Source organism: Protopterus annectens, chromosome 2.part2 (genome assembly GCF_019279795.1).
Source record: "Protopterus annectens isolate FY-2018-M chromosome 2.part2, PAN1.0, whole genome shotgun sequence".
Classification (NCBI taxonomy): Eukaryota; Metazoa; Chordata; order Ceratodontiformes; family Protopteridae; genus Protopterus; species Protopterus annectens.
In genome coordinates this window covers 332,474,642-332,489,617 of record NC_056730.1, presented here as the reverse complement: position 1 = coordinate 332,489,617, position 14,976 = coordinate 332,474,642, and the positions used below count along the sequence as shown (strand labels likewise).

The following is a 14,976-nucleotide window of genomic DNA, read 5'->3' as shown; positions in this document are numbered from 1 at the left end:
CAGATTCCATAGTCAAAGAAGCATCTCGCGGCATTTCGGACTCTGACTGGGTCCCAGTAGAGGCCTGCAAATCTGTAGAAACGGGTATCAGGGGCTGTGAAAGTGCCTCACTGAGTACCGGCGGACTGGCGATTAGCTTAACGGAAGCGTTGTTAGCAGTTTTGGACCTATGTGGTCTGTCTCGGTTTTTATCCTTACATTTTTTTGGAAGATCGGTAGTCGGATGGCTTAATGAAGCCATTTTGGAATATGGAGAACAGAGAAAGAATTTAGTGGAACAGATAGCCCAAAGACAAATAGTTTGGGCGTTGAACAAGGCACAAAACCGACAGCGAGGAACATCGTGGTCTGGGCCTAAACAGGTGGCACAGTAAGAATGAAAATCTCTGTGAGGTATTTGCTTTCCACAGGCAAGACAATTGTTAACTTTTTCTGACATCCGTTAGAACAAGAAAAAAGGATCCCCAACGGGGTACTTAGCTTCAGAAGACTTCAGGTTTGAAACTCGAAAAATGAAAATTTCAGATAGTGGCCGACCAACACTTGTGAACTGCTTCTGGCTCCCGCATGACAAGAAAAGCTGATGTAATGGTGTCGGCTGCATGTTTTATACCCCTGATAACCTGACATCATGGAAGAGGTGACAGCATCCGACGCAGAAACACCAAGACTCTGGTATTCGGGCCATTTGAGGGCTACCTGCAGGCAGATAACCCAAGTGTGATGACTGCAACAGTGAAACATTAAGAACATCTGGACATACCTCCAAAATTGATGAAAAGACGAGACAAAAACTGGTCAGGGAGGCTACCAAGAGACCTACAACAGCACTGAAGGAGCTGCAGGAATTTCTGGAAAGTAGTGGTTGTGTACTAAGTGACAACAATCTCCCATAATCTCCATATGTATGGGCTATGGCGTAAGATTGCAAAACAGAAGCCTTTTCTTACACAAAAAACATCCAGGTCAGTCTAAAATTTGCAAAACAATACATCAAGTCTCCCAAAAGTATGTGTAAAAATGTGTTATGGTCTGATGAGACAAAGGTTGAACTTTTGGCCACAATTCCAAAAGGTACATTTGGCACAAAAACAACACTTTGCATAGCCAAAAAACACCATCCCCACAGTGAAGCATGGTGGTGGCAGTAATCATGCTTTGGAGTCGCTTTTCTTCAGATGGAACTGGGGCTTTAGTCAATGTGGAGAGAATTATGAACAGTTCCAATTATCAGTCACTTTTGGCCCAAAACCTTCAGGCGTCTGCTAGAAAGCTGAAGATGGAGGAATTTCACCTTTCAACATGACAATGACCCCAATCACACATCCAAATCAACAAAAGAATGGCTTCACCAGAGGAAAATTTAAAGTTTTGGAATGGCCCAGCCAGAGCCCAGATCATAATCCAATTGAAAATCTGTGGGGTGACCTGAAGAGGGCTGTGCACAAGAGATGTCCTCAAATGACAGATTTGGAGTGCTTTTGCAAGGAAGAGTGGGCAAATATTTCCAAGTCAAGATGTGCCATGCTGATAGACTCCTACCCAAGAAGACTGAATACTGTAAATACATCAAAAGGTGCTTCAACAAAGTATTAGTTTAAGGGTGTGCACACTTATGCAACCAACTTATTGTACTTTTATTTTTTTATATTTATTCCCCCAACAGATTTGTTTTTCCAATTGAATAGAACAGGTTATAAGTCACATTAAAGGTGGAAAAAGTTTTGAAATAATTTATTGTGGTCCCATTTTTTTACATCACAAAAACCTGGCATTTTAACAGGGCTGTGTACATTTTTCATATCCACTGTATTAGAACACGCAGTGGATGAATAGCTAGTGGTCTGGGTGAAGGAACATCTCAATAGTGTGTCTGGGCCTGGGAGAATTGCTTACTTTCCCCATCTGAAAGCCTTGTTCATTCTATGCAGGGTATTCCTAAAGAAACAACTGTGTGTTATCAGAGTGAGTCTTAGTAAGTTTGAGGTGGTAAGTGCCCTGAGTAAGGCAATTCCTCCTCATCCTCAGAACTAGGGGAATCTTCCTCTTACACGAAAGCTACTTCCCTGCTCCTTTTAGAGAGAAAGGTCTTCAAGGTGAATGAAAGAGATGGTTCTCTAAATTTCATGAAAGCCATAAACATCTGTTATTTTAATATGGTCTTGGGCTTTGGTCTGCACAGAAGTGGCCAGAGGAGGTGGTGGTGAATCAAATAAAGTGAGTCACTTTGATCTGGTTGTCCATTTTACGTGGGTGACTGAAGGATGCGATCGTCAGACCATAAATTTGGATGCGACTTTGGTAGTCGAGGAAGGCAAGGATTCTCCCTCAGCAGACACACTGTGGATGCCAGAATCTGAGGCCCGCAGAGCGACCTCAGACCCAACCACCATGTGAACCATGTTGGCATCTCAACGTAGGCCAGAAGCCATGGTGGCCTTCCTAGGGTTCGCACCAGAGGGTTCAAGCCTAGAAGTCACCAGAATAGGGGGTTGCAGTGGCATCTCACCTAGGCTGTCAAATGACTTACGAATGGTAGTTAAGAGTTTTTTTCTGAAATGTCAGGGTCCTTAGCCTTTTTGTCTTTGTTTTTTTAGAATAACGTTAGAGGATGCCAGAGCATGTGGAGGTCCTGCGGTAGCAGTGGATTGCAATGCCATTGAGGAATCCAAAGAGGAGGAGCCCATACTGGCAGTAAGAACCTCGGTACTAAGCTTTATAATTTTTCATGGAATTTTGCACACTCAGGACAGTTAGGGACATCATGCTGAGGCCCCACGCAAAACAGACAATACAAATGAAAATCTTTATGTGAGATTTGCTTCTCACACTTTAAGCAACTGTTTAATTTTCTGAACATTAAATTAGTAGAGAAAGTCCCCCAACAGGGTACTTACCTGACTGGAAGGAGATCATCATCTCTGGAAAAACAAGCCGACTGACAGACTAACAGCATATCAAACACATGTTAAGCACATCAGATTGCACTGCTTGAAAGAACCGAAGATTGCACTGGACAACCATCTTATACCCTGTTGTTCAAACATCTGTTGTCAGACATCCATCGGCTAAGGATGATGTGAAGACTCTGGAAATCAGGCCAGTTGTGGGCTTCTGCATGGCAGGAAGACCCAAGAATCAGTACTGCAAAACAGACTATGAAGAACAGCCATTCAAGACCTGCAGATTACAAAACTTGTAGCAGCTGCTCTGGACAAGGCCAGCACAGCATCATAACTACATTTAATTTTGTCTGGCCACTTGTGTAGCCAAAGTAAAGATAACATCGGTTGTTTAGAATCAATATCCTGCAAATCTACCACTACCTTGTTTAAAGAACTGAGAATATAAATCAAGTACTTGGTCATCTGGGGTTGGTAATTAACAAACCTGAACGCCAAAGTAGAGGAGGTATAAACGGTTTTTCTACACCTATCCATAAGCCCTGCTATCCTTGTCTGAACGGAGGAAACTGGCATTCAAAAGGAGTTTAAAAGGCATCTTAGACAAGAGAGAAACTTCAGAAGTGCCTGCCACAAGATTTTTAAACAAAAATTTAAGATAATCAAAAACTTTACAAAATCTGTCTGGGCTTATGGGAACTGGAAACTGGGAGTCAAGCGCAGCACAAGTGGACTGAAAAGCATCCGAAAAAGCCTCAAGAAAGGAAGTACAGGGGAAGGGGGTGGGGTGCCCATTTCCAAAAGGTTGTACTATCTTTTCTGCACCTCTGAGATCTGCCTAGACTCCCACTCAAAAACGCTTCACCATACTTAAGATTATGTCTCCAAAAGAAGCTTTGTCTACTGGAAAATCAGGTGAAATGGAGTAATCATCCAAAGGGACTGCCAGGACAGTGCATTTGAGAGGAATAGACCAGAGAATGGCTAGAATCAGAAGCTTCCTCATCTTAAGAATATGAATTCACAGCAGTCTTTTTAGGGGGTAAGGGAGGGGGAGTTGAAAGGAGGAGACTTCAGAGGCAAAATGGCCTTAAACAAACATAGAGAGAGGAAATCAATCCACTACTTCTACCCAGAAGAGGAAAGGAGGAGGTTGAGGGAAGGCAACATGTTTAATTTTCAGAGGTTACTTTTTTGCTCTGATGTCCACCTATACTAAATGCAGTGGTGCAGTTCCTTAATGTACATAATTTTTATGATCTCTTCCCCAACTAGGATATGAGGCATGCCAACTTGGCCCTCCAATATGATGATTCAAGGTTCACATCTGTCTACAGAATCCTCAGTCGTCAAGGCCTCCAATGGGGTCTCAGTAGAGGGCATCTGAGGAGGAATCAGATGTACCACAGGTTCTGAAACCTCAGCGGGTACATCAGAGTTGGAAAGGGCTAAAGGAGTCTGGCCTAGGCATTTTAAGCTTTTTCTTAAGTAATAAAAGTATATCCTGGGAGGCAGAATCAGTCAAGCGTTTGAGATGTTGGATCTCAAAGAAAGTGTTAAGCGAGGGCAAATGGGACAGCAAAGTCTTCGGTACAAAGAGTTGACAAAACAGAACAATCTTTGTAGTCATATTCCATTCCTAAGCAAAACAAGAAAACTGGGTATGCAAGTTTTCGTACTGGATTTGCCTACTTATACCAGTAAGAAAAACACTTAAGGAAGGTTCCCCAACAGGACACTTATTTGAGTATTCAAAGCAACTGGCAACTGTACCAATGACCAAACAACAATCAATCAGTCTTGACAGACACACGACCTGTGTTTGGGCAGCAGAAAAGACAGTGAGAAATTATACCTGTACATCTGCCTACATACCGCAGAAGTCATACATCAGACCTACAACAACAGGAAGATAAAGCTTTGTTAACCTGGCCTGACAACAGCGGTGATAATCCATATGTTAGAATACTGTAAAAGTGATTTCAGTCAGGACACCAACAGGATATATTCAAAGGAAAGAATAAATACTACTTACACAGTAGGAATTACATTACAGAGCTAGAACTAAAGCAACAAAAGGGTTAATAGAAGGAAAAACTGCAAGCAGCTACTGTTTGCACCAAGATGGGAAACTAACCACACTGCACAAACCTGAGTCTTAAGGCTATAGTTCTGTAATCAGGAAATGAAAAGTTTAGTTTTGAGAAACCAACTAAGAAACAGGAAACTGCACGCAAATTTTACATCTTAAAAATACTTCCTTGTCACCAAACCAATAATATTGCTCAGACTCAAAACTGAAATCCCACCAGCCACTGACAGTTTTAAAAATTGTTACACAATAAAATTTGCAGCACCAGGGAGTTGTCACTGATGTGTGTTGGATGCCATTAACTGCCAGCATGAAATAAGATTTGAAGACTACTTATTAGAGTACAAAGCACATTATCCTGGTCCTGGCTACTACATAATGCAGGGGCTCTAAATTCTAAAGTCTGTTACCAAAGTTGCTTAACATCCAAGTACAGCGGTACCTTGGTACTAGTCATGAATTCATTCCAGAAGGCAAGCTGAGTGGCAAAAAAGACGAGTACCAAGCTTTCCAATAAGGAATAATGTAAACTGAATTAATCCATTCCAGACCTCCAGAAAATCCACATTTTATAAGGCATTATATGCATTAATGGAGTTTTATTTTACTAATAAACAGTATAAGTTCACTAATAAACAGTTTAAGTTCACTTTTAAACAGTATAACTACACTAATAAACAACATAACTTCGCTTTTAAAGAGTAAGGTACAAATTCAGTAATATACAGTAGGTACCATATAAGTTCACTTTTAAACAGTATAATTTCACTAATAAACAGTATAACTTTAATTTTAAACAGTATAGCACAAGTTCACTAACAAACAGTACAATTTTAAGTTTGTATAACTTTGATGGCCAAAAGGGATGGTGGTGAGGAAGATGGTGAGGAGAGATGTTACTGTTTGGAAGGAGTCTCCTTCCATAAAAACTTCAGCCAGCTGCCCTTCAGGAGACCTCTCTCTTTCTGTTTTCTCTCTCTTACCACTGAACCCTGCTTGAGACTCACCAAGTTTAATTTTCAATATAAACCTATCCAACGATGCTCGTTTTTACTTGCGTTTCAAGTGCCTCTAGAAGTGGGATATTGTTTGGTAACTGAACAAATTAACATTGCAACTTGTTAGAGCTTTGTCAGGCTGATTTGTTTTACAAAATTTGCATTTCCACCCAATTTGGGAACATTTCTTTGATTAATGAACTGGGGACATTCGCCCTTACCTCCTCCTCACCTGAAGACAGTTCCTCAGCCACCATCTGTTGTTGCTCCATGTGAAGCTCCTGCAGCTCCTTTGTTATGAACTCTTCTTTATGCTCAACCAACTCCTTCACATCATCAACCTTGCTCTCCAGGCCCCATGGACTGCCCTAGAGTCAAAATTTCCTCCACAATAACTGTAGGCCTAGGCTCAGTCTCAAAGCCTTCAAAGTCCCTCTGACTTGCAGCTTCTGACCACAACTTCCTTCAAGGCAGAGTTCAGGGTCTTGTGAGAGATCTTCCCCCAAGCTTTATCAATAAGATTTAGGCAGTGGAGTATATCAAAATTTTTTTTCCAGAATTCTCCCATGGTCAACTCTGTATCCGAGGTCACTTCAAAGCACCTCAGGAAAAGTGCCTTTACATAAAGTTTTTTAAAATTCGAAATGACCTGCTTGGTCCATGGGCTGGATCAGAGGAGTTGTTAGGGGTCAAGAACTTCAACTCCTCCAACAAGTTGTCCTCCAAGCCTGGAGGGTATGCAGGAGCATTGTCCAAAACAACTAGAGCCTTCAAAGGCAAATCTTTCTCCAGTAAATATTTTTTTTTCACAGATGGGCCAAAGATTTTGTTCATCCACTCTGTGATGAAATGCCTAGTGACCAGAGCGTTACTATTAGCCCTCCACATCACATGTAACTTATTATTTACTTATTTTATTTATTTACTGCATTTGTTTACCGGGAAATTCCACTAGACCTAAAACAGCCCATTTCAGTGGAGGCCAGGGGAGAAAAGCTCCAACAAGAACACAGATACAGAAAAAATATAAACATTAATTGGTGTAGAAGTAGAAATAGTGTTACAGATAGTAAACACAGTAACATATACAGAATATATACATAAAAGCAGGAATCTAGTTTTTTTTATTACAGTAATATATACAGAAAATATACATTAAAGCAGAATTCAATGAATTCAATCAGAGAGGTATAGACAGGGATATATTAATCAGTATTATTGTACCAGTATCAACAAGTGAAGATAAAAATAAAATATAAATATGGAGAAATTATCATCAGTCACTAGTAGCAAAAGACATAAGAGTTTAGTAATTATATAAGGAGAGTGAAGAGGTTAGGTTATAGAGCAGGAACATAGCCAATAAGAGTTGAGATGATTTTTCAGTATTTGCTTGAAGGAGGCGGTGCTGCCTGTGTTTCTTATAGAAGGTGGAAGTGCGTTCCATAGCTTAGCGACGACGAAGGAATGGATGAGATGACCAGCAGGTAAGGTGGGCTTATCTACTTTTAGAAGTAGATAATTTTCAGATCTTAGATGCCTGCTGGAATGGTATTTGCAAAGTAGAGTTGAGAGAGCAGGACAGTCTGCGGGTCTGTAGATTATTTTGTGCACTGTAGTTAGTTGGGTGAATGAGAGATGGTGGGGGAGTTCCAGCCACCCTAATTATTTCAGTGACTTACAGTGGTGGGATGAGAATTTGGCCTTGGTGGCAAACTTTGATATTCTGTTGTAACACATACCAAGTTTGGATTTTGCAGAATTTTGGATATCAATGAGGAGAGGGGGCACCTTAAGGGAGAGAGGAGAGAGAAAGGAGATTTTTCTTGAAAACTTGCAAGTTTTCACTGTGGTAGACTAGCAGAGGCTTAAGTTTTAAATCCCCCACTCGCATTCCCGCACAGCAGAGTTAGCCTGTCCTTCTCTGGCTTGTGCTCTGGTAATGCCTTCTCGAGTGATGTAGGTCCTGTTGGGCATTTTTTTCCAGAACAAGCCTGTCTCATCAAACCTGAACACTTATTGGGGAATAAAGCTCTCAGCCTCTACATACTTAAACTCCTGAACAAATTCATCTGTAGCTTTTTTGTTGGCACTGGCTGCTTCTCCATGCTGCACCACACTATGTATGCCACTTCTCTTTCAGAAGTTTTCAAACCACCCATGACTGGCTTTAAACATTTCACTACTCTCAGCACTCGTTCCAGGCTTGTTTTTCAACAGGTTATCATGCAGCACTTTTGCTTAGAGGATAAAACTATCCCAGGCTGCCAAAATGCAGGGGGTTGAGAGAGGGTATGGGATAACAGATTCATTACAGCGATATCATGAAATTCACCTCAAGAATCATGGCTTATAAAACACCGTCACCAACTAAATGTTTTTCATTTAGTTAAAACAATTTCTCCACTTCCTCTAGTGTCTGTAATATTTTGATTGGTCACAGCTTTCACTCCTTTAGCAACATCAGCTGCTTTGATGGCCTCTCTTTTTCACAATGGTGGAGATGGTTATTCTTGGCATTCGGTACTGTACAGCGAGATCAGACACCACTCATATATTTCTCCATTACGTCTTTTTTCTGCACTATCATGGTTCTAACTAATTTTCTTTTCTGTTGGCTATCACTAGCCTTCTTAGGACCCATGACTGTACAGCACTGTACTTATCTGCACAAAAAATAGCCAGCAAACACAAGAAAGTGTACAGCGGACCTGTTCTAGAACGCAACAAGTACCAAGATGATTTTTTTTCTAGTCAAAATGTAACAAATTTGACGGGTTGAGTCCGAGTACCAAGGTATCACTGTACATGCAGTTATGAATATATATGTAAGCAATGTACATCTCAAAAATTTGCCCCTTAAAAACAAAAAAACTTATAAATCAGCAGGAGACACAAGAAACACCAATACATACGGGCACACACAAAAAAAAAAAAAAAAAAAAAAAAAAAAACACTCTGGTAAATTTTATCCCTGTTCAGTTTCAGCAACTCAAAAGCGAAACAGTGAAGCTTTGTACTTACCCGAGCAGTTTGTGCAGAACCGTCAGAGTTTTTCATCTAAAAAAGAAAAGAACATGATGATTTATTACTAACAGATTAGGAAGACTATGTTTTATACTAAAGACTACTTTAACTTACTTCAACTAGTGTGTAGCATTCTTAGCATACCACTACAGATTTGAATGTGTATTTCATACAGGCACTATAAACATAAGTAATGCAACACAGTACTCTGCAACTTTAAGAAACTTCCAGGTACTCATTTATTTAATTATTTACACTCGCTATCACTGGAACAGCCACATTTTGCAAAGACCCACTATAAACCTATCAATTTTAAAATCTACCCTCCTCCTGCCTGTAAGCAAACAAGAAATAGTTACCATTACCCTCTACATACGCATCCCACTTACCCACACCACAACTGAGAACTTTCAAAACCAGCAGTACAGAACACTATCCTATGAAAGTATGGCAGTTTTGTGGCAAAAGGTCAAAGAACTGACACAAAAGCTCAGAATAACTCTACTGCAAACCGCAATTCAGATTAAAACACACATACTTTTGTGCTGGGGACCAACCCCCCCCCCAAGTACCCAGTGTGCCCACCCAATACACACTGCTACTTATTAACAACTCAGAGCTCACACCACCTCAGCAAAAAAATAAATTTCCAAGATAGTGCAATCTTCCAGGAATAACACATCAGTGATCAACAATGTGTGTCAATTAAGAGTAGTAATTACAAAGCTGGTAACTGTGTGAAACACTATCCATATTTGGTGACTTTGCAGTTGCCCGCCCCTACTGTAAGTCTGATCTGGGACACTCCTCTCTCAGTCTATTGTCATTAGCTCATTCTACCTAACACAGAGAGGACATTTGAGAAGGCCAACCTACTTAGTTTCCTAACCTTGAATTATCTTCGGCTTCTCCTCTCTCCCTTTCCTTTACAAAAAAAAAAAAAAACTTTGCTAGAATCTCCCTGTGTTCTGCTCAACTGTAACAAAAAAAAATTACGCTGCTTTCCTGCCTTTTCTGTAACTAGTCTAGTCCAGATACAGATTTTGCTGTATCCAGGACTGTTTGTAAGCTCCTGAGGCCCCCAAGCCTTTCTGTGTTGGAGGGAAGCATGCTAACTTATCAGTGGGAGTGGTAAGCACTAAGTAACCTATCTACCACATAAGGAGTGGTTTCTGGCCCAGAAATTGTAGTTATTGGCCGTTTGGGCAATTTTTCCATCTCTTTCAACTTTCTGATTTAAAAGCCCGCATTTGCACTTGTTTCTTTCCTGTAACTAGTCTAGTTCAGATACAGATTCTTAGTTTTAGCACTTGAATTTGCTTATTCGTGCTTAGCACTTGTTCAGAACTTGTAAGCACTAAATAAGCTATAAATTACTACAGCACTCAACCTTCCTCATTACCTAGAGGAAAACAGTTTTTGTACTTACTTTCCTCACTTGCTTAGAGAAAAAACAGCTCTTGTACTCACTTTCCTCACTTGTCTAGAGGAAAACAGTTTTTTATTCAGGCATGTCCAAGGGTCAGCTCCCAGTGCTCTCTCCTGTCTATCTGATGAATCTGGGCATCTTGGGGCAATGTACCAATTGCCTCATGTACACAGACAACCCTCTCCTTCTACCACCCAACACTACAACCTGTGAGAGATGCACTTATCTAGCCAAACTGGAGATAAAGCACTCTCCAACCAAGACTGAACTTGACAGTCAAGAGGAGAAGGTAAACACTTGCACCACACTACACTCATCACATAGTCCCACTAAACCTACACCACCAAAATCCACACACAAACACAAAAACATTTGCGAAGTCTCTCAACAGAAATCTGCTCAAGCAGCAGAGACCTCCAAAGCAGAAACACAAGCAACCTCCATTCCCCAACACAACCCAAATGACACATAGCCCACACACTCAGTGTGCCACTCAACCACAGCCCAGAAGCCAAAACAACGTACCCAACATGCTAATCATAGGTGACTAAAGTCAAGCACACTGATGTTTCACTCATCAGGCTAAACAAGGAGAAGGCTGCTGTCAGCTGCCTGTCTGGTGCCAGGATCAACCACATAACCCATGCACTCAGGTCACTTCACAAGTACAAATATGACTCTGTCATTGTCCATTAGTTGGTGTGAATGATCTGAGACGTACCTCCCTGGACTACATGAAAAGAGACCTTGTAGCCCAGGCAGGTATGACCCTAACCCTGACTAGCATACTGCCATCGCCCAGAACAATACCGCAGTACAAGGACAAAATGATTGACTTCAACAACTAGCTAAGCTTCTGGTATCATTCTAAGAGGATCCAGTATCTGTCTGCCTGGGACGACATGGTCGACAGACCACAATGCTTTGCCAGAGATGGCCTGCACCTGTCACCCCTGGGATTCCGGATACTAGCTAAGGCTCTTGCCACCCCTATATAGTGAACTTTTTAGGCAAGGTTCAAAATGACAAATTCACTACCGTAACAGGAACAGGCAAGCAAAACCTGAGGGTAATGCTACTCAGCACTAGAAGTCTAAATCTCAAAATGCACTCCCTCGAGGCACTCCTTAAAATGGAAAACATCGATATCTGTGCAGTGACTAATACCTGGTTCAAGGCTCCAGAGAGCACCCATGCATTACCAGGCTACAACTCATACCACACTTTTCGGCCACCTAACCTGGACTGGAACAGAAAACACGGAGGTGTGTCCATATTCATTAAGGATATCCAAACCTCCAGGCTAGTTGCTCAGAATAACCCATCCTAAGTTATCAAAGTGCAACTAACTCTGGGCAAAACTGCAATCCAAACTGTATCTTGCTACAGATCCCCCACCATGCCCCAGGATTTCCACTCCTCTTTCCTTGATATACTGGAAAATATTAGGGTTCACCCAAACACCCTAATAATGGGCAATTTCAACTACCCCACCATTAACTGAGAAAACTACTCATGTACCAACTCATGTACCAACTCCTTTGCTCAACACTTTCTGGAATTCAAATATTCCAATGCCCTGGATCAACTTATCCACACCCCTACCAGGGGCAACAATATCCTAGACCTAGTCATTACCAGCATGAGTGACCGGTGTTCCACACCTGAAGTCAACTCCTCATTGGCCAGATCTGTCCATAAGCTAATCACCCTAGACATCCACATCACTCCCCCATTAAGGAAACCGTGGTAAACAATTTCTCCAAAGCCAACTTCATGCTTCTTAAGACAGAAGTGGCGAACTTCATGACACCCATGCAGATGGACAATACAGTTATGACTGCTGAATCCTACACAAATGCAATCTATAAGAACTTACACTAGTGCATGGATCGTGCTATCCCAAACAGAACCATGACGCTATCCTCCAAAAAAAAAAGGAAGCCAATCTGGTGGTCCCCTGCCATAAACACTCTACAACAGAAGGAAGAAACTGTTGCAAAAAAGAGTGAAATCCCATGAGTGAAGGAGCTCCTTGGTCAGCCTCAGTAACAAGCTGAGGATCCCTTATAAGATCCTCCAAAGCTAGCTACGAAAACAAAATTGCCACTAATTCTAGGGACAACCACAAAGCATTCTATAGCTATGTCAAGAATCTCAATGGCAACAACCAGATCTGCTCTGAGTTACAGCACAACGGCACAAAAATTACAGAACCAACCGATATTGCCAACATCCGGGCAGATAGGTTCAGTGTTAACTTTACACCCTCTCACCCCCTAAAGGGTCCGTATCTATACGGGAAGAATGCAGAGTCCCTGTAATTACATCTATGCAGGTAAAAGCTGCACTCTCTAAAGTCAAAAACACAGATTCCATGGGACCGGACAACATCCCAGGCTGCATTTTACATGAACTTCAGAATGAACTGGCTCCCCACCTAAGCACCATGTTCAATCATAACCTCATGTCAGGCTTCGTGCCCAATGAATAACGCACAGCAACAGTTATCCCACTCCACAAAGGAGGAGCCACCACTGATCCCGGGAACTATCGCCCTATTAGCCTGATGAGCCTGGTCTGTAAGGCCATGGAACGTATCATGGAACTCAAACAAAGACATTGGTAACCTCCAAACTCTGGACCCCAACCAGTTCGGGTTTGTGAAAGGCAGATCATGCTTCCTGAACATGACCAACTTCTTTGAGGGAGTCACCAAAGCCATAGAAGAAGGTAAGGTGGTTCACACAGCCTATCTTGACCTCGCCAAGGCTTTCGACACCATCTCCCATTCTGGAATTATAGCTAAACTCACTAAACTAAATATAAATCCTTACGTCACAAGATGGGCTGCCAACTGGCTCACTGACAGAATCCACACTGTAAAAGTTGTAGACTCCAAATCTGACCTCAAACCAGGTTCAGTAATGAGACCTCTCCTGTTTGGTATCTACTTCTCTGAAATACAGGCTAACACAGAAAGCCTTTGGCTAATGAAGTTCGCAGATGACTGCAAACTAGGAGCCATAGTCAAGTCCCCAAATGATGTGGACATCCTGCAGAAAGGCCTCACCGAGACAGACGCCTGGGGTCAGAGCTATTGCCTCAAGCTCAATGCCAAAAAGTGCACTGTCATCCCCTTTGGTAAAAACTCTGTATCCATGAACTACCACACAGGAGGCAGTCTACTTAACACTGAATGTGTGATGAGACCTTGGGACCCAGGTGGACAGTAGTCTCGCCTTTGATAATCGCATCATCACAGTAGTCAGGAAATTCTTCTATGTGGCATACCTCATCACAAAAGGGTTCTCATCCAGGAAAAAAGAGGTCATTGTTCTCCTCTACTCGACACGCATTAGACCCATTAAACAGTACAACAGCCTTTTGGAATGTACCTCACAAGAAATCTGCAGCAGCTGAAAAGGCCACAGAAGTACCTCTCAAAGAGGATAACTGGCCTCAAACAGATGCCCTACACTGACTGTCTCAAAAAACTTCAGCTTTACTCCATAGCATATCGTCTACTCTGAGGTGATCCCTGCCTAACATATGTCGAACCCAGAGCTGTTTGACATGCAACACCTAAATAAATCCCAATCCCTCAGAGCTACACGGTCTAGGAACCTAATCCTTGTCACCACAATAAAGAGGACATGCTGGAGGGATAGATTCCTGTCCCAGAGACTTCCCATACTCTGGAACAAGCTACCCATCTATGTCAAGCAAAGTTCCTCATTGGCACTCTCCAAGAAAAATATTGATGAGTGGATGGGAAATACATCCCGGGGATCACTTCTGTGGCTCTGCTCGACGGGGGCACAGGAAAATAACTTTCTTGGGTGGAGTAAGCCAGGGAACCTTGTTGGCTAGGCTTACTTAGACCCTTGGGCTGATAGCCTAGTACCTACCTATGAACCTCTTAAAACCTGTAACCTTCCTATATCAGAGCCTCACTTCATAAATCACCTTATAGCCTTCATCCAATCTACACACTACTCATCTATCTCCACCAAAATCGTATAAAAATCTGTCATAGGTACATTACCCTCACCGCTTTCTTTCTTTTCTTATGCCTAAACAGCTTCACACGTCTCCCTTTTATACAATATAATAACCAATTGTCAAACTTGTACCCCAAAACTGTAATTTCATAAATCTACAGCACATACAGCCTAGCATTTACAAGTATGTCTATAGGTCCCTTTTACATGTCACATCTTTTTATTTATAATTACTGAAACTTTGCAATTGGTGCTTTTGTTTTCATCTTTTCAACTACCTTAGGCTTTTTTTTATTGTATATCTTCTCTGCTTAATAACTTGTTCATTATTCCCATAGTGCACTGTGGTAAACCCTTTTTGACACAAAGCTGCACTGCAAAAACAAGCACAAGTTTTTCTGTTCTCTTTACCATTTGATATTTAGGGTCTCAGGTCACATTTGAAAGAGTTAGGAACAATACAGTCACCAGGTTAAAAAATGGCAAAATAAATACTTACCCCCTTATTTATTTTTGTTAGACA

General features: G+C 41.6%; 1 protein-coding gene across 1 annotated transcript in view; it reads right to left on the bottom strand.

Moving 5' to 3' along the window:
• The window catches only part of MARVELD2 (MARVEL domain containing 2), a 402,592-nt gene that overhangs the window by 94,486 nt on the left and 293,130 nt on the right, over window positions 1–14,976 (bottom strand). The window contains exon 3 of the mRNA XM_044064416.1: window positions 9,018–9,053. Coding sequence (XP_043920351.1) covers window positions 9,018–9,053 — 36 coding nt within the window. The remainder of the gene's footprint in view (window positions 1–9,017; window positions 9,054–14,976) is intronic.